Source organism: Chiloscyllium punctatum, chromosome 3 (genome assembly GCF_047496795.1).
Source record: "Chiloscyllium punctatum isolate Juve2018m chromosome 3, sChiPun1.3, whole genome shotgun sequence".
Lineage (NCBI taxonomy): Eukaryota > Metazoa > Chordata > Chondrichthyes > Orectolobiformes > Hemiscylliidae > Chiloscyllium > Chiloscyllium punctatum.
The window spans coordinates 95,278,142-95,305,577 of NC_092741.1; the positions used below are offsets into that span (position 1 = coordinate 95,278,142).

General features: G+C 38.5%; 2 protein-coding genes across 2 annotated transcripts in view; one reads left to right on the forward strand and one right to left on the reverse strand.

The window, feature by feature from the left end:
• Positions 1-9,783, forward strand: part of mrpl19 (mitochondrial ribosomal protein L19) — a 29,060-nt gene extending 19,277 nt beyond the window's left edge. Inside the window, exons 3-6 of the mRNA XM_072556734.1 lie at positions 2,174-2,292; positions 5,246-5,380; positions 6,300-6,481; positions 8,988-9,783. Coding sequence (XP_072412835.1) covers positions 2,174-2,292; positions 5,246-5,380; positions 6,300-6,481; positions 8,988-9,209 — 658 coding nt within the window. The 3' untranslated portion in view covers positions 9,210-9,783. The remainder of the gene's footprint in view (positions 1-2,173; positions 2,293-5,245; positions 5,381-6,299; positions 6,482-8,987) is intronic.
• A 113-nt stretch (positions 9,784-9,896) lies between these two features.
• The window catches only part of LOC140463030 (intron Large complex component GCFC2-like), a 59,938-nt gene continuing 42,398 nt past the window's right edge, over positions 9,897-27,436 (reverse strand). The window contains exons 12-18 of the mRNA XM_072556640.1: positions 21,155-21,305; positions 20,789-20,910; positions 19,515-19,591; positions 16,661-16,727; positions 14,202-14,348; positions 12,285-12,433; positions 9,897-11,239 (exon numbers count right to left, since the gene is read on the reverse strand). Of these exons, the coding sequence (XP_072412741.1) occupies positions 11,122-11,239; positions 12,285-12,433; positions 14,202-14,348; positions 16,661-16,727; positions 19,515-19,591; positions 20,789-20,910; positions 21,155-21,305 (831 nt within the window). The 3' untranslated portion in view covers positions 9,897-11,121. The remainder of the gene's footprint in view (positions 11,240-12,284; positions 12,434-14,201; positions 14,349-16,660; positions 16,728-19,514; positions 19,592-20,788; positions 20,911-21,154; positions 21,306-27,436) is intronic.

Consider the following 27,436-nt stretch of genomic DNA (forward strand, 5'->3'; position numbering starts at 1 on the left):
TGACTCTATGGCTTCAACTTTGTTGTTAAGTTTTTATGTGGAAGTTTATCAAACACTATTATTCTATCAAAATTACTCCAGTTGAACATAGTTTTCTTCAAATCTGTGTTAGCTTTCCTTAGTTTTGTTACACTATGAAATGACTGTCTTTCATTAGTTAATTTTTTAAGTAATGAGATCTAGTTGAGCAGGGATAAGTGAGTGTATATAAAAGTGCTTTAAATCTAAATCTAACTTTGGTTTTACATCAGGAGGAATTGAATAGAAGATAAATAGATACTGACGAATATATTAATCAAAGGCTTCAGCCGGGATTCTGAGTGCAGTTTTGGTTTCTTGATGCAACTGGGATATAATAATATCCATGTAAAAACTGCAGAAAGCTTACAATAATAACTTGCATGTTCAAGTCACTATATAAATGCAAGATGATCCAAGGCATTTACGAAGAAATAGTAAGAGGAATGGAAATACAGACAAAGTGATTTCAAGAGGTTTGTTTGCTGAAATAAATCTTCTCATAAGTTCTGAAGGAATGTGGAGAAAATGGGATGTAGAGTTATGCAGGCAGCTGAAAGCTGTACCACACAGATCAGGGGATGGACTGGTGCACAAGAAACCAGTTTGAGAAGCTTAGAATGTATTGAAAAGAAAGCAGGTTTGGAGGTTTATAGATATCACTTGGAGAAATTTAAAGATGATTTAGGATTTTAAGTGTAATGGATTAGAGACAGAAAGCTATGTGGATCATCAAGGCTGGGAGGATGGCCTGATCTTAATGCAGATCAAGATAGTGTTATGGACCAGGCCAGACCCCCTCAAAACACTTTAAGAAGGTAGCCGAGACCCTAACTTTTTCTTATTTTAAAGGCAGATGTAAAGTGGATATTCCAAAAGTGATGCAGCTGGTCAAACCACTCTGCTTTAAGCAAAACAGAATTTATTTGCACAGTACAGTCGAAACGCAAACAAAAGAAAACAAAGTTTAGAATAACAACCATTTGGAAACCCAGCTGACTCAAAATCACAACTTAACGAAGGAGCTGTTCCATTACCCGCAACATCCCAAAATAACACCCCTTGGCAAATGGTGATTTCAAACTTAGGTTCTTACAGGCAGGAAAGATTTCAGAGAGAAGAATCAGGCAAAAACATCAGTTAAAGCATGGAACTGTTTTTCACAGTAACAGTTTCTCTCCTACCAGCAGTTTCTGACTGCCTGCTAAAACAAACCAAACTAGTAAAAGACCTGAACTGGGATAACTGGCTAATCCCCTGCCATTGTTTAAAGTAGCCATTTCCAGAAATATTGGCACCTTTGCCTTTAAACCCCCTTGGAGAAAAAAAAACAAAGACAACATAACCTTGTTAAAGGGCAGCATTGTCACAATAGACAACAATAATTTAAGTAAGCTTAGATTTGTTTTTGGATTTGGCCAACAAGGATTTACGGAAGTCATCAATTTTGCAGATGAAAAAGGTGTTACTTTTAAGAGATTCCAAATTGTGGGAACTCCAACAGAGGTTGAATTAAATGGTCTGTAAGTGAAAATATGATGCTTAAACCCAAAAAATATAGGGTCAAGGTTTCTGATTCAGTATTAAGAGTTTGTTGCAGATATAAAAATTGACATTAGTCTTCTCAATGTTCACCTAGATTAAAATAAGGGTAAATGTTTTATGCAAAGTCTATTGGGGAGGAGTTAATAGAGATTGAAAGTGATAGATGGAATGGACATTTTGATTGAGATCCAAATTAAAGAGGCCATTATATTATCAAGCATTAATTTAAGGAAAAAGTTTATTCAGTGCATTATCCCACTGGAATGCTTTGTCACATTTGATTGATGGTGCATTGATTCAGCATTTGAAAAGATACAGGACAATTACTTAAAGGCAACAGGGAATGGAGAGAAAGTAGGAAAATTTGAACTTACTTAGGGAAGAAAAAGGACTTGGCAAAATTATCTCCTCATAGGAATCTACTTTAGCCGTAGCTGGAAAGAATTGACTGGTCCCTTTTTGTGCTAAAATTCCTTATTTATGGAAGTGGATTATATTTAATATTTGATGCTTTAATAGAAAGTATTTTACAGAATTATTATTTTCCATCCTTAAGTTAAATGCTAGATCCTAATTGCTGAATAAATTAATGTTATAATTCTCTTAACAGGTTTGTAAGTCCTGAATTCATAATGCGGAGAGGGAGGACAAATCCCCTGAAATTCAGCATAGAGAGAAAAGATATGATTCAGAGACGGAAAGTATTAAATATACCAGAATTCTGTGTAGGTTAGTAATATGCTTAATAAATTGTATTTATACATATAAAACTGCTGGAAACACGTTGTAGCATTGGGATGTAAAAGAATTAAATACAAATACATTTAATGTGGTACAGTATAAGCCTCAGAATGAATATGTATTTGTAGTAACTAAGTATAATTTTATTCCATTACAGATTGAAGTTATATTTGCAAAAATCTTTACTTTATGAACATTTATAAAGTGAGCTTCCATTTTAAAATGTTTTTATTCTCCCTAAAAGTGGCAAATGGAGGTGGGAACACTGAATTTCCAATGTAAGGATTTCCCCTGTCCTTAATCATAATAGGGGAGTGTGGATGTTAAAATTGGTGATTGTATGATTTGTGTGTCTTTCTCATAGACTTGCTTAGTTTGAAGGTTCATAGCTATGAAAAAAATGTATCATTGCTGAGCAAGAGTAATTAGTCCACTGGGCCAATCTGCCATCTCAGTCTAACCATCTATTTTCATAGGAGTCATACAGCATGGAAACAGACCATGTTCCCAAACTAAACTAGTCCCACCTGCCTGCACTCAGCCTTTATCTGTCCAAACCTTTCCAAATCATGAACTTATCCAATATCTTTTAAACATTGTAACTGTACTTGCATCCACCATTTTCTCTGGCAGATCATTCCACACATGGATCTGTGTAAAAAAAAAGCTGCCCCTCATGCCCTTGTTGAATCTTTCTCTTCTCACTTTAAAAATATGCCCACTGGTTTTGTCATTCACCTAATCTTTGTCCCTCATGATTTAACAAACTTCAATAAGGTTATCCCTCAACCTCCAGTTTAAAAAAACAGTCCTGGTCTTTCCAGTCTATTTTTATACCTGAAATCCTCCATTCCTTTCAAAATCCTGGTAAATATCTCTCCAGTTTAGTAATATCCTCCTTATGGGGTGACCAGAACATCATACAGTACTCCAGAAGACGCCTCACCAATGTCCTATACAACCTCAATATGACTTTGCTCGGACCTTTTGAGTGTGGGAGTTGCAATGAAGGCACGGATGCTAAACACCTTAACCGACCAGTCTACCTATGATGCAAATTTCAAAGAATTGTGTACCTGAACCCTTAGGTCTCTTTGTTCTACAAAATTACCCAGGGCCCTTCCATTAATTGAATAAGTCCTGTTCTTGTTTGAAATCACCAAAATGCAATACCTCTCCTTATCCAAATTAAGCTCCATCTGCCACCCAAGTGATCAAGAACTCTTAGTAATCTTAAATAATCTTCTTCACTTTCCACTATCTTCCCACTTTTAGTGTCATCAATAAAGTTACTAACCATGCTTTCTATATTCTCATCCAAATCATTTATATAAATGACAAACAAAAGTAGACCAGTACTGATCCCAGTGGAACACCATTGGTCACAAGTCTCCAATCCTAAGAACAACACTCCACCACCACCCTATCTCCTACCATAAGCCAATTTTGTATCCGATTGGCAAGTGCACCCTGAATCCCATATGAACTAACTAACTAGTCTATCATATGGAAGTTTCATCTATCTTTTTGGTTACTTCATTTAAAAAACAATTGTCAAGTTTGTGAGACATGGTTTTCTTTGCACAAAACCATGCTGACTATTCCAATCAATCCTTACCTTTCCAAATGCATGTAAATGTTATCTTTCAGAATAGCCTCCACCAACTTAACCACCGTCAAATCAAACTCACCGGTCTATAGTTTCTCGGCTTCTCCTTACAGCCTTTTGTAAGCAATAGCATGACGTTAGCCACACTGCAGTCCTCTAATATTTCACCCGTGTTTATAGATGATAAAAATATTTCGTGATTCGAGGCTGTCAGGCACCTTGAATTTATGTTACTGACGAATACACATTAAGTACTTCAGAGCTGTGCTATTGTAATTTGAAGAAGACGATCCAAATATTAATAATTTTCTGCACTTCAGTCCCTTCTGTCCTTTCGCCATGCTCTGTTTATTTATCGTAAGGAACATCATATTTCACTGCAACTGTTGTTTTGTTTGTTCACATCAGGCTGTCGTGGATAAATTTGAATTTAGAAAGCAAAGTGCTCGATTAGGGAGCTTATTTGATATGCTTTAATTCATATTTGTGAATAGATTAGATTAGATTCCCTACAGTGCGGAAACAGGCCCTTCGGCCCAAACAGTCCACACCGACCCTCCAAAGAGTAACCCACCCCAACCCAGCCTGATGTGAACAAACAAAACAACAGTTGCAGTGAAATATGATGTTCCTTACGACAAATAAACAGAGCATGGCGAAAAGGACAGAAGGGACTGAAGTGCAGAAAATTATTAATATTTGGATCGTCATCTTCAAATTACAATAGCACCAGCTCTGAAGTACTTAATGTGTATTTGTCAGTAACATAAATTCAAAGTGCCTAACAGCCACGAATCAAGAAATATTTTTATCACCTATAAACACGGGTGAAGTATTGGAGGACTGCAGTGTGGCTAACGTCATGCTATTGCTTACAAAAGGCTGGAGGGAGAAGCCGAGAAACTATAGACCGGTGAGTTTGATTTGACGGTGGTTAAGTTGGTGGAGGCTATTCTGAAAGATAACATTTACATGCATTTGGAAAGGTAAGGATTGATTGGAATAGTCAACATGGTTTTGTGCGAAGAAAATCATGTCTCACAAACTTGATAGTTTTTTTTAATGAAGTAACCAAAAAGATAGACGAAAGTTCCATATGATAGACTAATTAGTTAGTTCAAATGGGATTCAGTGTGCACTTGCCAATCGGATACAAAATTGGCTTATGGTAGGAGATAGGGTGGTGGTGGAGTGTTGTTCTTAGCACCCGGAGGAAACCCATGCAGACACTGGGAGAATGTGCAAACTCTACACAGTCGCCCAAGGCTGGAATCAAACCTGGGACCATAATGTGTCTTCACTGTTTAATATTTTCACCCTTTTTGCCAATAGGAAGTATCCTTGCTGTTAGTATGGCAGACACAAATGCTAGTAACAGAGTCAACAGATTTGTTGGAATCTGCATCCAACGATCAGGAAAAGGTTTAGGAGCTACCTTTGTCCTGAGAAACATCATAGATGGTCAAGGTATGTTTTTAATGATTGCCATTAAATGTTTCGATTGTGAAGATGCTGATAATTTTAGTTAAAAATAAAAACTTTTACGACAGGCTTACTAATTAGAAAATATCAATGTGTAGGACTTTAGAAAACTAATCAACATTCATTTTGACTTGAGCTTGTAAACATAACTGTGTGGCTGCTCAACCTGTAAAATTTCATCTAAATAGGAAACTGGCTTCAGAAGCCAAAGTGCAAGGGTCTGAAAGACTGTGGTTGCTTCTAAGTCGTACTTGTAGTAGATGTTAAAATTTGGCACAACTGTTTTTTCACTGTCTTTGATTTTTTGCCATTTTGAGATATTTGAACTAATTTTTTTATTATTTTTATTTTCAATGGTAAAAAGCATAGGAACTGCTAACTTTATGAACTGCAGGCAGAAACATGTCTTTTCCCCATTTTTGTTGTTAGAAATTCATTGTCATTTTAAAAGTAACTTCTGTGGTTTATGGTACAATCTCCATATTGTTTGCTTCGAGGGTAGGCAAGATCATGTTTGCTTTTAATTTTGCAAGATTAGGTTGAGCACTGACGCTGCATTAAACTGCAACATTGATGAAATTGCTTTGCATTAACACTGAAGTTTTAATGTAAACATACTGGTTTGTTCTCGTGTAAAGTTTGAAATTTTTTTTCGAAACTTCTATATTGAGTTCTAAATGTTTTAATTTGTCTTTATGCCTTTTATTTATTTTGTCTCTTGAGCAAAACTGCAAAGGGACAATAATACCAAAAATAATGAAAATATAAAGGAGGTTGCAGGGAGTAGCAGGACCATCTTTGGTTCACGGTATATTAGCAATTATCAATGAGGTTTGCTCTATAGTTATTGTTTTTATATCTTGATGACTTTTGATTAAATTCATTGTGTTTCTTATTTTTCTAGGTGTTGAGATCTGCTATGATATGTATAGCCCTCGAATACAGCAGATTGAAGTGCTGAAGCTAGAGAAGAGACTTGATGATAACTTAATGTACCTCCGTGATGCTCTACCAGAATACAGCACTTTCGATTTTGACATGAAACCTGTACCTAAGCCTATTAGTGCTGAGATCCCTATCAATTTGGTATGAAACCACTTTATCAGTGAAAGTTATACAAACATTTGATTTCGTTATTTGATTGTATGTATTTTTCAACTTTTGAAACTCTCCAGAATATTCCAGGCTAGATCATAAATGATTGTCAGTGATGGTATGATGTGCAGGCTGGCTATGATAAGTTGGAGAACATCAGTAAAAGGATGATGGACAGGCAATGACAATTTAAAGAGCACATGAATGAACTGCAAGAATTGTTCCTATCTATCTGGCACAAAAATAAAATGGGAAATGTGACCCTGTCATTCCTATCAAAGGAATTAAGGGATAGTATTAGTTCCATGGAAGGACCATACAAATTGGCCAGAAAAAGCAGACCTGAGGATTGGGAGCAGTTTAAATGTTAGGAAAGGAGAACATAGAGTCTGAGAGTCAGTTATGCAGAGAACATACAAACAGATTCTGAAAGCTTCTATATGTATATGAATAAAACAAATTGAGAACAAATGTAGGTCCCTTACAGTCAGAAACAGGGGAAGTAATAATGAGCAACAAAGAGATGGCAGACCATTTAATTAAATATGTACATTGGTTCTGTTTTCACAAATGAGGATGCAAATAATGTCTCAAAAATGTTGGGGAAACACAGGATCCAAAGAGAGGGAGGAACTGAAAAGGATCAGTATTAGTAAGCAATGGTATTGGGAAATTTGAGATTACAGCCCAATAAATTGCGATGGCCCAGTAATCAAAATCCCTAAATGCTTACAGAAGTGACCATAGACTAAGTGGATGCACATGTAGTCATCTTTCAAGATTCTGTAGACTCTTCTATGGAACACTTCCAATGGATTGTAGAGTAGGTAATGCAAGCCCACTACTTAAAAAAGGTGAAGAGAAAACAGGTAATTATAGATTGGTTAGCCTGACATTTGGTAGTGGGGAAAATGCTCGTATCCATTGTTTATCCCGAAACGCAATTCTCCTGCTCCTTTGATGCTGCCTGACCTGCTGCGCTTTTCCAGCAACACATTTTTCAGCTCTGATCTCCAGCATCTGCAGTCCTCACTCTCTCCTAAAATATTTAACTGCAAAGCACTTGGAAACCAGGGACAGTATTGGACAGTCAGCATAGATTTACGAAAGGAAAATCATACTTGACAAATCTAAAGTTTTTCTGAGATATAACCAGTAGATTTGATAAGGGTTAGGCTATGGATGTGGTTTACTTGGAATCAGCAGTCTTTTGTTAAGGTCTGACTTGAGAGATGAGCATGTAAAATTAAAATGCATGGGTTTGGGATAGTGTTTTGACATGGATAGAAAACTGATTGGCAGAAAGGATGAAACATATCTTTTTCTGAGTGCCAGATAGTGACTAGTCAGATATTGTTGGGATCAGGCCTTGGACTCCAGCTATTCACAATATAGTTTAGTGGTTTAGATGAAAGAACTAAATTTAACATCTCCAAGTTTGCAGTGAGGCATGACTTGGTAGGAAGTTGAGCTGTGAGAATGTAGTGTGATTGGACAAGTTGATAGATTTGGTAAATGCATGGCAGGTAAGTATAATGGGGGAAAATATAAAATTATTTACTTTGGTAGCAGGCAATAAGTAGCTTGGTCATTTTTGCTGACAGAACATAGGTATTCGATAAAGTCATGTACTCATCTCTAGACTGGAGACATGAAATGCAGACTGGGCAAACACTTCACAGAATACCTATGTTCTGTTCGTAAACATGATCAAGCTTCTGGTTGCCTGCCACTTTCAACACAGCACTGTTTCCAGGCCAATTCTGTATTTTGTGTCTCAGGCTTGCTGCAGGCTCAGCGCTAACTGGAAGAATAGCATCTTATCTTCCACTTGGGAACCCTGGAGCCTTCAGAACTCAATATTGAGTTTCATCTCTCTTTATTGTTTACTCCATTAACCCCAGTCCACCTTCAGTATATGTAGCACTTTTTCCTAGCTACAATCAATTCTGATGAGGGGTCACTGAACCCAAAACATCAACTTTCTTTCCATAGGTGCTGCTGAGTTTCTCTGGCAATTTGTTTTTATTTCAGATTTGCACCATCTGCAGTTTTTTGTTTTTTTGCAAACATAGGATGTTCTCATTACCTGCGGAGTCCGGAAGCAAGAGTCATGGTTTCAGGATATGGGGTAGGCCATTTAGGACTGAAATGAGACATTTCTTCATCTCGAGAGGAGAGAACTTGTGGAATTCTGTTCCAGAAAGCAATTGAGGTGAAAACATTCAATATTTTGAAGGAGTTTATATATAGTTCTTAAGACTAAAGGTTCAGAGGGTATGGGGAGAAAGTGGAAACAGTACTCGGTTGGAAGATCAGACAAGATTATACTGAATGGTGAAGCAATCTTGAAAGGCTGAATAGCTCACTTTTGTGTCAAATTTGATGAGAGTATTTCTTAATTGCAAAATGTGGGGTGCAAGTAACAGTGCAATCTCGAAAATCAATGTGTGACATGCTTCTTAGCTGCTCTTTTCCCTTTTGTTTTGAAAAACAGCTGAAAGTAAAAATGAAACCAAAACCATGGTCAAAACGTTGGGAACGTCCACAATTCAAGGTGCAGGGTATACGATTCGATTTATGCCTCACAGAAGAACAAATGGAGGAAGCCAAAAAGCATGATAAACCTTGGCTTGAATATGATATGATGAGAGAATATGACACATCCATAATTGAGAAAAATATGGAATTGTATTTACAGGAAAAACTTAGTAAATGAGAAGTATCCCTAGGAATCAAGTACGACCAGTAAGATGGGTACTAATATTTTTGGTTTTTGAGACCCAAATAGAATATTATATTGTCATTTTTTAAACTTCAACATTTTCATTTACATAAATGGGTTAGTGTAAGTGATGCTCACATTTACAAAAGACACCTGCAGAATTTGGCTTTGATAGCATTCGCTAGGAGTGATCAATGAACAGAAATGTTGAACTCTAGTTCTTTGATTCATCTGGTGCTTTTCAAAGTTGAAACCAAATCACTGAAATATATAATGTTTTTAAACTATATTACATTATTACACATTAAGTCACTTTGTCGTAGCTGTCATCAATCGCTCTGCAATTCTATAAAATTGACTTGAAGGAAAAAGATATTTAATTCATGTATGAACAAACTTCAGGAGTGAGCTTCGTTTTAATTTGTTCACTTCTAAATGATGCACCTAGGGATAAAGTTGAACAAAGCAATGGTTACAGTGCGGGGATGAATGTTCAAACTTGAACATATTCCACAAATCTTGTAGTACATCTTTGTAAATCTCAAAGTATTAAAATGATTTACATTTAGCCCTTGTCTGATCATTTCTGTATCTATTGAATGGGTAGTTTTCAAAAGCATATAGAGCCAAAGGTCTCAGTCTGGATCACTAGTTCTTGATTGGGATAGTAAACTTAAAGACTTTGATGTTGAAAAACTGATTTATTGAACAATAACATTTCTTATAAATTATATATAGCAAAACGAAATGTCTATCACACCATACTTCATACAGTCTTTAAAGAATTTACGCGAATTGATAATCCAGACTTGTAAATACTCCAACAAGTTTACCCATTTGTTTGATTTTTTTTTACAAATCTGAATCCAGACATGGAAGGATAGTGATCCAATACTAGAAAAAATGATAATCACTATCAAGGAAGAAGCCAAATAAGTTTTTCAAAGATGGCATTTTTCCCATGGTATTTCTTTCTGGATGAAAAGTTTTTATGTACATGAGGATAAGAAAATTAGAATTTACAACAGTTTTTTGGGGAAAAGCTTTACTTTAAATCACTCAGACTGTTGCTGCTTTTACATTTAATATGACCATTCTGATACAGGAAATGAAGGCATGAAAGTCAATGATCCCTTATATGATTCACAATTCGGAAGTTCCTAATCACAAGTCAGCCCACTTGAATTATTACACCTGCACAGTCCTACAAAAAAAACGTATGTTGTTGTCAGTGACTTTTCAGATCTGACTTCCATAAAACTACAAATTGAGAAATTTATACTTTGCATATATTGTAAAAAGGATTTTTAACAATTGTGGAATTAAAATGGTTTTCAGTAGTTCCAATTTCTTTTCCCCTAATTTTTACCACATACACACTGGAGTGCTTACACTCTCTCTCTCACATCCCCACAAATGCTGAGGGGAATTATTTCATTCAAGTTTCTTTTGTCAAAAAAACTACCCTTAGCTTAAAACAGAGAGAGACTCCAAACAGGACCTCACACTTAAGTGCATTGTCTAACCTGAGCGGTCATCTCTTGTTCCTTCAATTGTCCAGAGATAAAGACTTGAAAGGAATTTGGATTTTGCATTTTAATCAGCAGTCGACCTCCAAATTGATAAAAGGATTCATCAAGGGTAGCTACTTTTAAAATTAACTTTTTACTTATAAATACTGTTGTATACCTCTCAATTATACCATGCCTGAGGAAGGAGCTGAATTCTGAAAGCTTGATATTTCAAATAAACCTGTTGGACTATAACCCAAGTGTCATTTGATTTTTGACCTTATACCACAGTCATCGATGAGAGTCATAGCATTGTTGAATGCACCACCATGATGAAAAATTTCATTGTTTAGGTATAATCTTTAAACAATATGTGGAAAGACAGTTCATATTCATCAGTTTCCTTTGAAAATCCAATTCAGGTCTTCTAATTTAAACTCGTTGACAATGATCTCCGCATGATCCAAGGCATGAATTGAGATCAACAGATGAACTATTTCTCTCATTTCTTCTCTGGAGAGACAAAACAATTGAAAATTAAGGATTTAAAATGATCTGAGGTTGTTCTGTATATTGTACATAACAAAATGTTAATAAATAAACCATACATGGGGGTGGTACAGTGGTTAGCACTGCTACCTCACAGTGCCAGAGACCCAGGTTCAATTCCCACCTCAGGTGACTGACTGTGTGGAGTTTGCACATTATCCCTCGTCTGTGTGGGTTCCCTCCGGGTGCTCCGGTTTCCTCCCACAGTCCAAAAATGTGCAGGTTAGGTGAATTGGCCATGCTAAATTGCCCGTAGTGTTAGGTGAAGGGGTAGGAGAATGAGTCTGGGTGGGTTGTGCTTTGGCGGGTCGGTGTGGACTTGTTGGGCCAAAGGGCCTGTTTCCACACTAAGTAATCTAATCTAATACATTCACAACTGACGGTTCTGGTTGGACTCATTGGGGCAGATTTAATTTTGTTAACTGGATATGGATTTTTCAGGTTGAGTTAATTGTATTCAGTTGAACATGAAAACTAACACCATTCAAATAAACCAACAGGCATGCTGTCAAAATGGTCTTTCCGTGAATGCTGCCTACTTTTGATTCTTGAACAATTGGATCTACAGGAGAATATGTGCACACCAACAATTTTACAACTTCTAAAACTTACAATTCCCCCATCCCAAATCTGATCATGATACCTAGCCATTCACTACAACAGATTGTGCACAAAGTACAGTTGTATTATATAAACATGAACTGTGGTTCAGCATTTAATGTCAGCCAAATTGGCATAGTTGCACTATTTAGTCTAAGGTTTGATTCAAGATGAGGCAGTTTTTTTCTAATGTTATGGCCTGTTTTTAGTTGACAGCTATTGTGCAAGTGTCTGTCACCCTGAAATTAGACCTTTTCAAAGAGGAAAAAACAAATTTTGTAATTTTCTTCTATAACATTACAATTGATAAAAGTAGAACAATATAATTTATCTCCAATAGACATCTGAATGCCAACTATCAAGACATACAACAGAAGTCACCCAAGAAAATATATTTTAGAAGATTTACCTGCCATTGTTTTCCATATCTGGATTTGAATTACTTTCATATATGGTGCGAATAGATTGCAACAAATACCTACATAAGTTTTCCATTTGGGGAATGCTACTTTGTCTTTCAAGATTTTCAAACCAACATTTAGGAAAGCAAGCTATTATCTGCAAATAACACAAGGAAAAGAGTCAATATATCTTTTCCAATATCAAAACAAGTTATACAGATGTCAATTTTAGAGGCAGTATAATGTTAAAATAAGCTAAGACATTTGCAAAGCAAAAATTCATAATATCGTATCCATTAGGTTGTCAAGTTTACACCAAGGAATTAGAGATGTATAGTATGGAAACAGACCTTTCATTTCAACTCATCCATGCCGACCAGATATCCTAAATTAATCTAGTCCTGTTTGTCAGCATTTGGTCCATATCTCTCCAAACCCTTGTTATTCATATCCCCATCAAAATGGCTTTTAAGTGTTATAATTGTGCCAGCCTCCCCACTTCCTCTGGCAGCTCATTTCATTCACACACCACCCTTTATGTGAAAACGTTACCCCTCAGATTCCTTTTAAATCTCTCCATCCTCACCTTAAGCCCTCTAGCTTTGGACTGGACTTCCCTCCCCAGGGAAAAAAATCTTGACTGTTCACCCAGAGAGTGGTTCATGTGTGGAATGCATTTCCAGAGGAATTGGTGGATCAGGATACAACTACAATGTTTAAAAGACAATTGGATAAGTACATGAATAGGAAAGGTTTGGAGGGACATGGGCCAGGAGCAGGCAGGTGAGACTGGTTTAGTTTGGGTTTATGGTCAGCATGGACTGGTTGCACCAAAAGGTTTGTTTCCATGCTGTATGACTATGAGGCTCTTAGATGTCTTCAGCACTTAACACTAGGCTTAATTGTAAAATTTCGAGTGACCATTGAAAATGCTGCATTTATGAAAAATAAATTCAGAGGAATACACCACTTTACCATTATAAAAGTTACACTGGAACCGAATTTGTCAATTCAGCATCAGTCAAAATATTTTCCACTGAGCAGTCTATCTGTTCACTTACTCAGGTATAGAGATAATAAAACTTTTCTTTGGTCGTTTTACCCTGTTGTAGGCTGTGGTTGAGGCATAGAGGATAGTGTTCTTCCTCTGAGTCAAAAGCTTCTGTAGTTGATAGACATGGACAATGTCTTCAAAACATGGCCGACAGGTTGATTAGCATTGTCTGAACCTTGGCAATATACCTTTGGCAGGCAGGAAGAACAGGAGAGCCTATGCATTTTCGTCAGCACTGCTTGTTCTGAGTGGTACCCCTCAAGCTATGGGTTCTATCGATAAGATGAGGTTTTCCTTTAATAGGTACCAGCCTGTGTGTCTTAAGTTACTGGATAGTATTCTAAAAATCTGCATCATAAATGAACCAATAAGGCATTCCATTGTTTAAAAACTATATTGTATAGCACTGCAGTTCCCCACCACGTTATCAACTGCAATCAAGAATGGGAAATAAATAAATAAACCACGCCAACGGTTCCCATGCTGAAGTTGGCTTCCCTTATTCAAAGGGCCTTTATGATTTGTCTGTGTGATGTTTGAGAAATCTCAAAAGTAGCAGCTGTTTGAAGAACATGGTACAACAAGAAATTATTTTATGGATCAGTACTTAAGTCAGCATTAAATGTGATATCCCTCTAAATTGGTACATTATTCCAGCAAGCAAGTATGGGATGTGTAAATCCTAACATGACTATCCATCAGAATACATGAAAAATCAAATTTAACCATTACACAAACAGCACTTTGGGAAATTTTCCTGCAATACAATTTTAAACTTTACAGCCACGTTTTTTTAAAAAGTTGCATTTTGAAGTTTACATACACCATCCCAACTAACTTACCAAGTAATACATCTATGACTATTACTTACCTTTTTACATTTGTCTATATTTCCTGAATGATTCAGGGAGTTTTGTAGGCTCAGTAAAATGTAACGATTGAGAAGCTTGTTTATGCCCAAATCCTGTAGAATATGTTCTGGTAATAGATCATCCCACTGGAGAATATTACCCAAGAGCTAAAAACAGATTAAACTTCTTTTGAAAAAGAAATTCTGATGCCATTTGTCAAGCATTTCAGTAAAACAGTCAATTAAACCAATAAGAATAAAATTACAGGTTTTGTCATTTTAGGAATAAGAAAAGTATGGATTTTATTCTAAGATTAATGAATATTCTGTAAAATAACTGGAATAAATATGTGAATCATAAATAGGTGCTACCAAATTATTTCCTTCAGTGTTCTCCCAACCACATTACACAGACAAGATCACAAACTGTTTTGATTTAAGTATATTCCTCCTTTGTACTTTTTTTCTCCTGCCTCTCTTATCCAAGTATTATTTTATTCAATGCAGATAACGTGTGCCTTTTGTTTTTCATGCAGGTTTCTAGTGTGGCCTAAACATGCAGGAATTCTTTTTGATATCTAAAAGGTAAGAGAGAGAGACAAGAGTGGACCTTGACCACTGAAAAATGAGGCGAGAGAAGTAGTAATGGGGAACATAGAAATGGCACAGGAACTGAATAGATACTTTGCATCAGTTTTCACAGTGGAAGACACCAACAACATACAATAACCTCAAGAGAATCAGGGGCCAAAGTAATGGCCATCACTAAGGAGGTGGTGCTGGGGAGCTGAAAAGTCTGAAGGTGGACAAATCACTCGGACAACATGGAGTACACCCTAGAGTTCTGAAGGAGATAACTGAGGAGATTGGAGCGGCATTGCTGTGATCTTTCAGGAATCAAGGAGGGTCCCAGAGAACTGGAAGATGTCTAATGTAATACTTCTGTTTAAGGGAGCAGAAGACAGGAAACAAAAGCTGGTTAGTCTGAGTTCAGTCACTGGTAAGATTTTAGAGCCATTATTAAAGATGTGAATGTGGAGTACATGGAAATGCATCTAAACTAGGGTTGAGTCAGCATGGCTTCGTCAAGGAGAGGTCATGCCTGACAAATCTGTTAGAATTCTTTGAGAAGGTGATGAGCAAGTTAGATAAATGAGAGTCGGTGGACATGACCTATTCGGATTTCCAGCAAGCCTTTGACAAGGTGCCACATAGGAAGGTGCTAAATAAGATAAGAGTCCATGGGGTTAGGAGCAAGGTAAAGGATTGGATAACTAGCCGACAGCAGAGAATAGGGATAAAGGGGTCTTTTTCAGGATGGCAGCCGGTGACTATTCCGCAAGGGGCAGTTTTGGGACCATAACATTATACATTAACAATATGGATGGAGAAACTGAGAACATGGTTGCTAAGTTTGCAGATGACACAAAGATTTATGGAGAGACAGGTAGTGTTAACAAAGCGGGAGGCTGCAGAAAAATTTGGATGTGTTAGACGAATGGTCAAAGAGGTGGCAGCTGCTCTAAAATGTGGCAAAGTGTGGGGTTATACGTTATAAGAATAGAGGCACGGACTTATAAATGAAGAGAAGGCTTCAGAAATCTGAAGCGGAGCCCAAAAGGACTTAAGGGTCTGAACTGAGGATTCTCTTAAAGTTAACATGCCAGGTTCAGTTGGCAGTTAGGAAGACAAATGCAATGTTGGCATTCATTTAAAGCAGGCTAGAAAACAAAAGCAGAAATGTCCTACTGAGGCTATATACAAGGCTCTGATCAGACTGCATTTGGAATATTGTTAGCAGCTTTCAGTCCTGTTTGTAAGGAAAGGTGTGCTGGCATTGGAGGAGGTCCAGAGGAGATTTACAAGATTGATCCTGGGAATGAAGGTTTTTTCTTATGAGAAGCAGGTGACGATTCTGGATCTGTACTCAATGGAGTTTAGAGGATGGGGGGGGGTGGAGTCTCAATGAAACTTGCAGGATACCGAGATGCCAGGATAGAGTTGACATGAAGACAATATTTCCACTAGTAGAAGAGACTAGGACTTAATGGCACAGCCTCAGGTTGAAGCTATGAATGTTTAGAACAGAAACAAAGAGGGATTTCTTCAACCAGAAGATGATTGCAGTGAAGGCCAAGTCATGAGTATGCTTAAAACAGAGATAGACAGCTTCTTGAGTAGTAAGGGATCAAGGGTTACAGGGACAAGGTGGAGAATGGGTTGAGAAACACATCAGCCATGATCAAATGGCAGAAGAGACTCGATGGACTGAATGGCCGATGTCTTATGGCCAGGCAATTCTATTCAATTGGTTACATTGATAAGAGAACATACTGTACTTTAAATAACTATAATTATGAATTAATAATAAGGTTGCTTACATGCAAAGGATGACTGCATTCAACAACTTCACTCTGAAAACCTGTGAAAAGAATGCTTTCTATAGCTACAAAAGCTTTGTTCAATGAACATTTTCTTACCTTCACAGCTGACCAGAATTGTCTTTCCTGAAATTGATATTGGACTGATGTTTGATCCTCCAGTACACTTATAAAATTATGTAAATAAACAGAAATATTCTTTAATAATTCATAAAACATGAATTACACATGTTCAAGGTAATGAAGTTTCCAATAGAAATCTAAATCTAATACATATTTGTGTACTAACTACTAAAACTACTGCTACATTTTTGGAGGAGTAGAGGGTACATAAATGGTAAATAGAAGAGAAGAGGTCTGATTGATAAACAAATCTTTGAAAATGGAACTAAGTTGATAACATTATTGAAAAAACGCAAAAACTTTGTGTTGACAAATTAAAGATATATGGAATGGAAAGCAAAACAGTGATGATAAGCTAATATAAATTATTAGTTAAGACTGTAGTTAGAATATTGTGCCCTTTTTTTGATCTTTCTTTAGAAAGGGTGGAAAGGTAATGGACAAGATCACTAGACCTCTTCGCATTTGAAGAACGAAGATTTGAAAAAGATCTATTAGAATCAGGACAAAAATTCAATTTTACCAGAAGTTAAGGCGGCCAGGAGAATATTTTCTAATGTAAAGAGTAGCAAAACCCTGACTAGAAACAGTGCTGTGTGAAGAATCAATTATAATTTTAAAATTGAAAGGAAAAACGTAAAAACGGTGTGGGAAAATGCCTGGAAAAGAATAATGTGGATTGTTGTTTGAAAACTAGCACTGGTACAAGTATCTGAAAGCTTCTTTTCTTGCAATAAAATTATGATCCCATATGGCTGACTGTGTAATTACTGAGAAAAAATATTATGACACTAATTCAACATTTCCAAACCAAAGTCAATATCTTTAATTACATTTTATTCCATTTTTGTGAAAGGGTGTGAAGTACATTAAACTTGATCAGCAAAGTCACAAAGCTATAGTATAGAAACAATAATTAATTAAGAGCTCAGGACTTGGATTTTCCATTTTTCGATCCTCGTGAATGTGATTTTGAATTCTGAAGGGTCACTGGAAATGAACCGTTAACTGTTTTTTCTCCACAGATGCTGTCAGACTCGCGGAGTTTCACCAGCGAGTTTCAATTTTTTAGCAATTATGGTTCATTGTTTTATTTATTCCTACTTTCATGTTCCATTTCTCCTATTATAATGGAAAACATTCCGAAAACTTGCAAGCTGTATCTGCATTGTAACTTTTTTGGTCTCATGAAAAGAACACCTAAATTCTTCTGCATCTCAAAATTCTGCAATGGTTCTGTGTCTAAGATTTACTTTCCGACTGTCTGGTATTTTTTCTTTATAGTAAGAATATCTTTATTCTGAGAATTCTTAAATTTCCCTTGACAAGTCTGCCAGTCCCTTAGTCTAGCATCCATAAATGATCACAATAGCACAAACCAATCATTATCGTTTATGGCTGAATCTCACTCTACATATACCTCAGTTCTGTGCCCCTCATCTCACCTTCCCCACTACTTACAACGCAACATCATAAATATAACTCTAAAGTTCCAGTAACTTGTTTTCGGAAGTGCATTGATTTCTGCCTTGATTTTAAACTCACTTTTCCCCTTTTCAGTTCTCAATAAAAAATAAAATGAAAATGCTGTTGACTTTGTAATACCATATTCTATAACAATAATTTCTTTCACGTCCCACGTGGTCTCTGTTCAGTCTCTTTTTTTAAGCTGACAAAACAGTAACTACAGCTCCAAAAATTGAGGAAATCAACTCAAACACTGAAAAAAAAAACTCTAAAAAGGAGCACCGCTTACCAGCCACAATTTTCTCCTGTCCTCTATCTTGGATTACCCAGAGTCCTGAGAATTGTTACATTTTGATAAGTCAGGACAGAACTTACACACTTAATACTAAGGTCCTGAAGAGTGTTGCCGAATAAAGGATTCTTGGACTGCAGGTTCATAGTTCCTTGGAAGTGGAGTCGTAGGTAGATAGGATGGGGAAGAAGGCATTCATGTCCTCCCTTCCCTCCATCCCAATGACTGTCCTTTCAAGTCTGGCAGTTATACTCATTATTGTTCTGCCATTCTCACATTCCAATCACTTAATCTGAACTATCAACATCTTTTCTCCACCAGGACCCTACCCTCAACAACCACACAGCCCCGCCCACTCCAAACTATAGCATAAATGCTGTCCCCTCAATTTCATTTCACTCTGATGAAGAGTCACCTGCACTCAAAACGATAGCTTCTCGTCTCTCCATGGGCACTATCTGACCCGCTGTGATCTCCAGCATTTATTGTTTTCAGTAGTGAAGAAACATTTGGTACACTTGCCTTTACTGGTCAGTGCAATGAATATAGGAGTAGGGAGGTCATGTTGCGGCTGTACAGGGCATTGGTTAAGCCACTTTTAGAATACTGTATTCAATTGTGGTCTCCATGTTATAGGAAGAAAGGGTTCAGAAAGATTTACAAGTTGCCAAGGTTGGAGGGATTGAGGTATCAGGATAGGCTGAATAAGCTGGAACTGTTTTCCCTGGAGCGTCAGAGGTTGAGGGGTGACATTATCGAGGTTTATAAAACCATGAGGAATATGGATAGGATGAATAGTTAGTCTTTTCCCCAGGGTAGGGGAATACACAACTAGAGGGCACAGGTTTAAAGTGAGAGGGGAAATATTTAAACGGGACATAAGGAACAAATCTTTCAAGCAGAGAGTGGTGCATTTGTGGAATGAACTGCCAAAGGAACTGACAAAGGCTGGTGATTAAATGTCCTTATAGGGCTAGTGAAATATCATTGTAAATAACTTCCTATTGTGCAACTATGAGCATTTAAAGGGGATGAAAAGGAAGATAACTAGATTGAACATATAAAATTTACCTTTTTGAATATAGCGGAATGAAAGCATCCTCTTCCACAGACATTGTTATTCTCATAATAATAGTCTTTTTCAGAGCCTGAAGATAAAAATGTTTATTAAAATAAAACTTTCTTCAAAGTATCTCAATGCACAAACAAACATTAAATTATTTCCTTTAAAGTGGAATCAATGTATTTGTGTTCAAATAGTGATTTGTTTTTAATATACACATTCATGGGATGAAGGCATCTTTGGCTAGGCCAGCATTTATTGCCCATCCCTAATTGCCCACAGGGCAGTTACAGGTCAACCACATTGCTGTGGGTCTGGAGTCACATGTAGGCCAGACCAGATAAGGATGGATATTAGGGAGCCAGATGAGTTTTTCTGACAATCAACAATGGTTTCGTGGTCGTTAATAGACTCTTAATTCCAGATATTTATTGAATCCAAATTCTATCTACTGTGGCAAGATCAAAACCCAGGTCCCCAGAATACTACCTGGATTAACAGTCCATTGATCATGCCAATGATAATCGCTTCCCCCAGATTAACTACAGACTTAAAACTCCAGTATTACCTGAACTAAAAATTAATATTTCTGTGCAAATTTATGAACTTTCCTTTAACAAGCATAATTAATTAATACCTGTGATATCGTATTGAGGAGGAAACATTTTACTTCTTATCCTATTACTTAATACAGTTCTGATAAAAGTTTCAAATCCTTCAAAGCAGTTTATCAGAATGTTAAGATCTTGGTGGTCACCTTCAACATAAAGTGGATATGTTGTGTTTGTTGTCACTTATTTGAGCCTCACCAAGAAAGGCAATGCTTTTTTTGATCACATCTGACTGTTCAATTATAATTATTTTTATTGTTCAATTGCTATCAGCTAATTTAATATTCTATGGAAAGATGGAAAATGCTTTGTCTAAAGTAAGACTTTTGTTTTTGGCCTATAAATTAAAGAAAATGATAAACGCTGCCATCTTCACACTTCACATCAGCTCTGATGAAGACACATCTAGACTCAAAACGTTAGCTTGCTCTCTCTCCAAACTGCCTAGCCCACTGTGATTTTCCGCAGTTTTTGTTTTCGGTATACTTCCCAGCATGCCATATTGAATAAGCATCACATGAGGCTACTTCCAAACCAAAGGTATAATCTGCAATTCTTATGCCATCCATTTAAATATATATTTATGGAAAAGAAATGGAATCAAAGTGAAGGGTTTAATTTATTTTCTCAGGATAAATGTTAAAAAGCTTTTGAAGAAGGAATTTGCATACCTGGATGGCTTTACTTTGCACATTGTTAAACACACAATATTCTTTGTTTAGCTTTCTACAAATTTGTACTACATTCCGTGTCTGAGAGGATGACAAAGGATCCCACACGTGAATCACAAAGCCTGGGAAAATAAAAGTAAACTTGATTTTCAGAGTGCTTTTTCTTCAGAGGGCAAATTAAATACATTATTTCAATTTTTAAGTAGTGTAATAATAAAGTGTGAGCCTGTAAAATATTACTACATACATTTCAACAAAATTCAGTTATCACCTCTCTTTCCACGAAAAAACAAATTTATAAAAGAAATGGTCTGCTATTTCTATGACCAAATCAGCAATCAGAAAATTTGAATATTGTTCAATTACCCTCAATTTTCGGAATGACTGTCTTCTCAATTACCGCGGGCAGTAATTTTCTATCAGAATTTTCCTTTTTCTTGAATTCTTCATCTTCCATATGACAGAACTCTTCCAATGATAATATCCAGGGCATTTCTGTCAAGTCCAAACAGTCAAGCTAGACAGCAATGATAGGAGTTAATAATGCACTAATTTCAGCGATTACCACTTCTACCAATTTCAAATCATTTTACACAAATATTGTGCACTAAAAAAAACACAATGATATTACTTTCCACAGCAGGTTTAAGCAAGAAAGACAGATTTAGATTTATATTGCACTTCTCCCAGGCACTGGACCACTTTGTAGTCAAATGAGTATTTTTGAAGTGTGTAGTAATGCAGGGATGTAATGCAAACTAATATCAGCATAGTGATTGTAATGAGTTCAGCCAGGTGGACCTCATAGAAAATGAATTGCCTGATTAAAGCTGATAATCTGGTCCAATTAGGGAACCCCAACTGACAGATAAGAATGAGTGTGGCGGCCCGGGTGTCCTTGGAGAAGGAGCACGCGGGTGTCCACCGACACCCTGGAGTTGTGACTGGCCACTTGAGTGTTTCCTTCCCTTTGGAGACTGGATCATTTTGAAAAAAAGAAAAAAAAATATAAAAAAAAGAAGAAAAAAAAAAGAATGAGTGTGGCGGCCCGGGTGTCCTTGGAGAAGGAGCACGCGGTGTCCACCAACACCCTGGAGTTATGACTGGCCACTTGAAAAAAAAAGAATGAGTGTGGCCACTCGGATGTTTTCCTATCTCCTGGTGGTGGAAATTGAATAAAGATTCGTGCACTTTGTGTCTCTCACTGTGTCTCACACCTGCACACACACACCATGGGTGCTGGGGAGAAAATAAGCACTACCGCAATTAGGCGGTAGTGTGGGGGTTAAATTTAATATATAACCGGGGGAAGCATTGCCCTTCTGATGCGAAGGGCAGTGCTTGTCACTGGCAAAAAAACAGAACAGGAGTGATTGATCACACAGCATTGCCCTTAAAAAAAAGGAAAAAACAAGAACGAGTGTGCCTTGGATTTAATCCCTACCCTCCCCTTCACTGTTTGATCACACAGCATTGCCCTTTGATGTGAAGGGCACTGCTTGTCACTGGCCACTCGGGTGTTTTCCTATCTTCCTGGTGGTGGAAATTAAATGAAGATTCGTGCACTGTGTGTCTCTCACTGTGTCTCATACCTGCACACACACAACATGGGTGCTGGGGAAAATATAAGCACTACCGCAGTTAGGCGGTAGTGTGGGGTTTTAAAAAAAAAGAACGAAAGTGTCTTGAATTTAACAAGTTAAAAACAATGACTGCAGATGCTGAAAATCAAATACTGGATTAGTGGTGCTGGAAGAGCACAGCAGTTCAGGCAGCATCCAACGAGCAGCGAAATCAACGTTTCGGGCAAAAGCCCTTCATCAGGAATAAAGGCAGTGAGCCTGAAGCGTGGAGAGATAAGCTAGAGGAGGGTGGGGGTGGGGAGAGAGTTGCATAGAGTACAATGGGTGAGTGGGGGAGGGGATGAAGGTGATAGGTCAAGGAGGAGAGGGTGGAGTGAATAGGTGGAAAAGAAGATAGGCAGGTCGGACAAGTCAAGGAGACAGTAACTGAGCTGCAAGTTGAAACTAGGGTGAGGTGGGGGAAGGGGAAATGAGGAAGCTGTTGAAGTCCACATTGATGCCCTGGGGTTGAAGTGTTCCGAGGCAGAAGATGAGGCGTTCTTCCTCCAGGCGTCGGGTGGTGAGGGAGCGGCGGTGAAGGAGGCACCGCAGGAACTGTAAAACCTGTGCCCACACCTCCTCCCTCACCTCTATCCAAGGCCCTAAAGGAGCCTTCCACATCCATCAAAGTTTCACCTGCACATCCACCAATATCATTTATTGTATCCGTTGCCCCCGATGTGGTCTCCTCTACATTGGGGAGACTGGGCGCCTCCTAGCGGAGCGCTTTAGGGAACATCTCCGAGACACCCGCACCAATCAACCAAACCGCCCCGTGGCCCAACATTTCAACTCCCCCTCCCACTCTGCCGAGGACATGGAGGTCCTGGGCCTCCTTCACCGCCGCTCCCTCACCACCCGACGCCTGGAGGAAGAACGCCTCATCTTCTGCCTCGGAACACTTCAACCCCAGGGCATCAATGTGGACTTCAACAGCTTCCTCATTTCCCCTTCCCCCACCTCATCCTAGTTTCAACTTGCAGCTCAGTTACTGTCTCCTTGACTTGTCCGACCTGCCTATCTTCTTTTCCACCTATTCACTCCACCCTCTCCTCCTTGACCTATCACCTTCATCCCCTCCCCCACTCACCCATTGTACTCTATGCAACTCTCTCCCCACCCCCACCCTCCTCTAGCTTATCTCTCCATGCTTCAGGCTCACTGCCTTTATTCCTGATGAAGGGCTTTTGCCCGAAACGTTGATTTCGCTGCTCGTTGGATGCTGCCTGAACTGCTGTGCTCTTCCAGCACCACTAATCCATGTCTTGAATTTAATCCCTGCCTTCCCCTTCACTGTTTGATCACACAGCATTGCCCTTTGATGTGAAGGGCAGTGCTTGTCACTGGCCACTCGGGTGTTTTCCTTTCTTCCTGGTGGTGGAAAATGAATAAAGATTTGTACACCTGGTGTTCTTCACACACACAAAAAAACAAAAGAACGAGTGTCAGACATTCTATTCCCTCAGAGCTGGATCACTGTCAAGTATTCTCCACAAGTGACAGGACACCAGTTTCTGTGAAGATATCAATCGGCTTTCTCGACTAAACTGTTAGGAAATAGCAAGAGTAGAACATTTAGCACATTAACCTTGTTCATACCCACACTCGACTATCTGATCTGGAACCCAACACAAAATTCCTATCCCTTAATATCTTTGGATAACATGACAAAATCTAATGATTTCTGATTTTAAAAACTTACAATTGATATAGCATCCACAGTCCTTAGAGGAATACAACTGCAAACTTCGACTGTCCTTGAAGGGTAAAAATATTCATGTGTTTTGTGCTTAAAAGACCTTGCTTTCATTTGTTGACTATACCACTGTTCCAATCAGCAGAAATGACTTCTCTTTACCACCTTCAGTTTTTCCTTAAACTTTTAAGACTTTGATCAAATCATCCCTTTTATTTTAAATTTAAAGGAATGCACACCTCATATCTGAAATTTTTATTTATAATTTAATCGTATAAATTAATATACCATTCCGATAAATGTACACAAAGCCAATATAAGCTTCCCAACACATGCTCACTAGAACACCTGACAGAACTTCAGGTGAGACAGAACCAGATTTTTGCATACCTGAAAAATAATCTTTAACTTCTCAATCTGATTTACTTTCTTGTATATTACATGTGCATTAAAGTTTGTGCGATCTCTGTACTTCAACCTCAAATCTCTTTAGACTTCCACTTTACACCACTTAGAAAGTAGCCTGTTTAATCCTTTCTGGATTCAAAAGGGGGATGACTTCACATTTACCTACAAAAGTCCATTCACTGCACGTTTACCAATTCACTTAGCTGTATTTTGCTTTCTATCCCATTATAAATAAGTAGTGAACAGTTGAACTCAGATCTTTGTATGTCATTACAAGATATATCCTGACTAGGACACCTGACATCCCTTCTCCCCATCTCTTGCTGCTCAGCCAATTTTTCAACCAAACTTCTAACCTTCCTTCAATTCCAAAAGTTTCACCCTTAGCTAACAGTCTCCCTGAGGAACTGTATCAAATGCCTTCCAGAAGTTCCTTTCAATAGCATCTGTAGGCTTTTTAGTGTCAACTGCTTTAGTCATTTTATTGCGTTCCAATTAATAACAAATAAACAAAACTTTCACCTTAATTTTCTTCAAATAATTTGTGGGGTATGGGTGTCACTGGCTGGCCAGCATTTATTACCCATCCCTAGTTGCCTTTAAGAAGGTGCTGATGAGCTGCCTTCTTGAACCACTGAGGTTCATTTGGTGTGGGCTGACCCACAATGCCATTAAGAAGGGTATTCCAGAATCCTGACCCAGAGACAGTGAAGGAATGGTGATATATTTCCAAGTCAGGACGGTGATTGGCTTGGAGGGGAATTTGAAAGTAGTGGTGTTTCCATATACAGTATCTGCTGCCCTTGTCCTTCTAGATGCAAGTGGTCATGGGTTTGGAAGGAGGATGTTTGCTGAATTTTTACACTGCATCTTATAGATGATACACACTGTTGCTACTGAGCATTGGTGATGGACAGTGTGGATGCAGTGACAATTAAGCAAGCTGCTTTGTCTGGATGGTGTCAGGTTTCTAGAATACTGTTGGAGCTGCACTCATTCAAGCAAGTGGGAAGTACTCTATTACGCTCCTGACATGCTTTGTGGATGACGAACAGGCTTCAGGGAGTCAGAAGGTGAGTTACTCACCGTGATATTCCTAGTCTCTGACCTGCTCTTGTAGCCACTGTGTTTTTGTGGCGAGTCCAGTTGAGTTTCTGTTCTATGGTAACCCCAGGATGTTGACAGTGGGGGATTCAGTGATGGTAACACCATCGAACGTCAAGGGGTGGTGGTTAGATTGTCTCTTGTTGGTGATGGTCATAGCCTGATGTTACATGCCATTTGTTAGCCCAAGCCAGGATATTGTCCAGAACGTGTTGTATTTAAGTATGGGCTGCTCCAGTATCTGAGGAGTCACAAATGGTTCTGAACATTGTGTCGAGATTGGGGAACATGCCCACTTCTGATCTTATGATGGATGGAAGGTCATTGATGAAACAGCTGAAGATGATTGAGCCTAGGATCCTACCCTGAGGGACTCTTACAAAGTAACTCTGGAGCTGAGATGACTGATTTCCAACAACCAAGGCCACCTTCCTATGTGCCAAGTATGACTCCAAGCAACAGAGAGTTTGCCCCCAATACCTATGATTCCAGCTTTGCTAGGGCTCCTTGATGCCACACTCGGTCAAATGCAGCCTTGATATCAACAGCTGTCACCTCTGGCATGCAGCTCTTCTGTCCATGTTTGAACCAAGGCTGTAGTGAGTTCAGAAGCTGAGTGACCCTGGCAGAACCCAAACTGGGCATCACTGAGCAGGTTATTGCTGAGCAGGTGCTGCTTGATAGCACTGTTGATTATACCTTCCATCACTTCACTGATGATTGAGAATAGACTAATGGCACAGTAACTGGCCGGGTTAGATTTGTCCTACGTTTTGTGTACAGGGCACACCTGGGCAATTTTTCACATTGTCCGGTAAATGCCAGTGTTGTAACGGTACTGGAAGAGCATGGCTGGGGAGCAGCAAGTTCTGGAGCACAAGTCTTCAACACTATTGCCAAAATGTTGTTAGGGCCTGTGTCCTTTGTAATATCAAATGTCTCCAATTATTTCTTGATATCATGTGGACCGAATCGAATTGGTTGAAAACTGGTATCTATAATGCTGAGGACCACTGGGTTGGGGGGGGGGGGGGGGGGGGGGGCGGCATCAAGCTGCATCATCCACTCAGCACTTCTGGTTAAAGACTGCTGTGAAGGCTTCAACCTTGCCTTTTGCACTGATGTGCTGGGCTCTTCTATCATCAAGAATGGGGATTTTGGGGAGCTTCCTCTCCAGTGAGTTGTTTAATCGTCCACCATTATTCACAAATGGATGTGGCAAGACTGCAGAGCTTACATTTGATCTGTTGCTTGTGGGATTGCTTAGCTGTGTATTACTTGCTGTTTATGTTCTCTGGAATGCAAGTATTCCTGTTTGGTAGCTTCACTGGGTTGACACCTCATTTTCAGGTATACAGGTGCTGCTCCTGACATGCCCTCCTGCACTCTCCATTGAACCAGAGTTGATCCCCTGGCTGATGGTAATGGTTGAGTGGGGTTATGCCAGGCCATGAAGGTACAGATCGTCCTGGAGTACAATTCTGCTTTTGATGGCCCACAGCATCTTATGAATACCCAGTCTTGAGTTGCATTTCGGATGGTGCTAGTGCGAAACAACATGATGGAGGTTATTCTCAATGTGAAGGCGGGACTTCGTCTCCACAAGGATTGTATGGTGGTCACTCTTTCAGATATGGTTATGGAGAGATGCATCTTGCAGCCAGCTGACTGGGAAGAGTGAAGTCATGCATGTTTTTTCCTCGTCTTGGTTCACTCACCACTTGCTGCAGCCCCAGTCCAGCAGCTATAGCCTTTAAATCCCGACCCAGCTCAATCACTATTACTGCTGCTGAGCCACTCTTGGTGATGGACATTGAA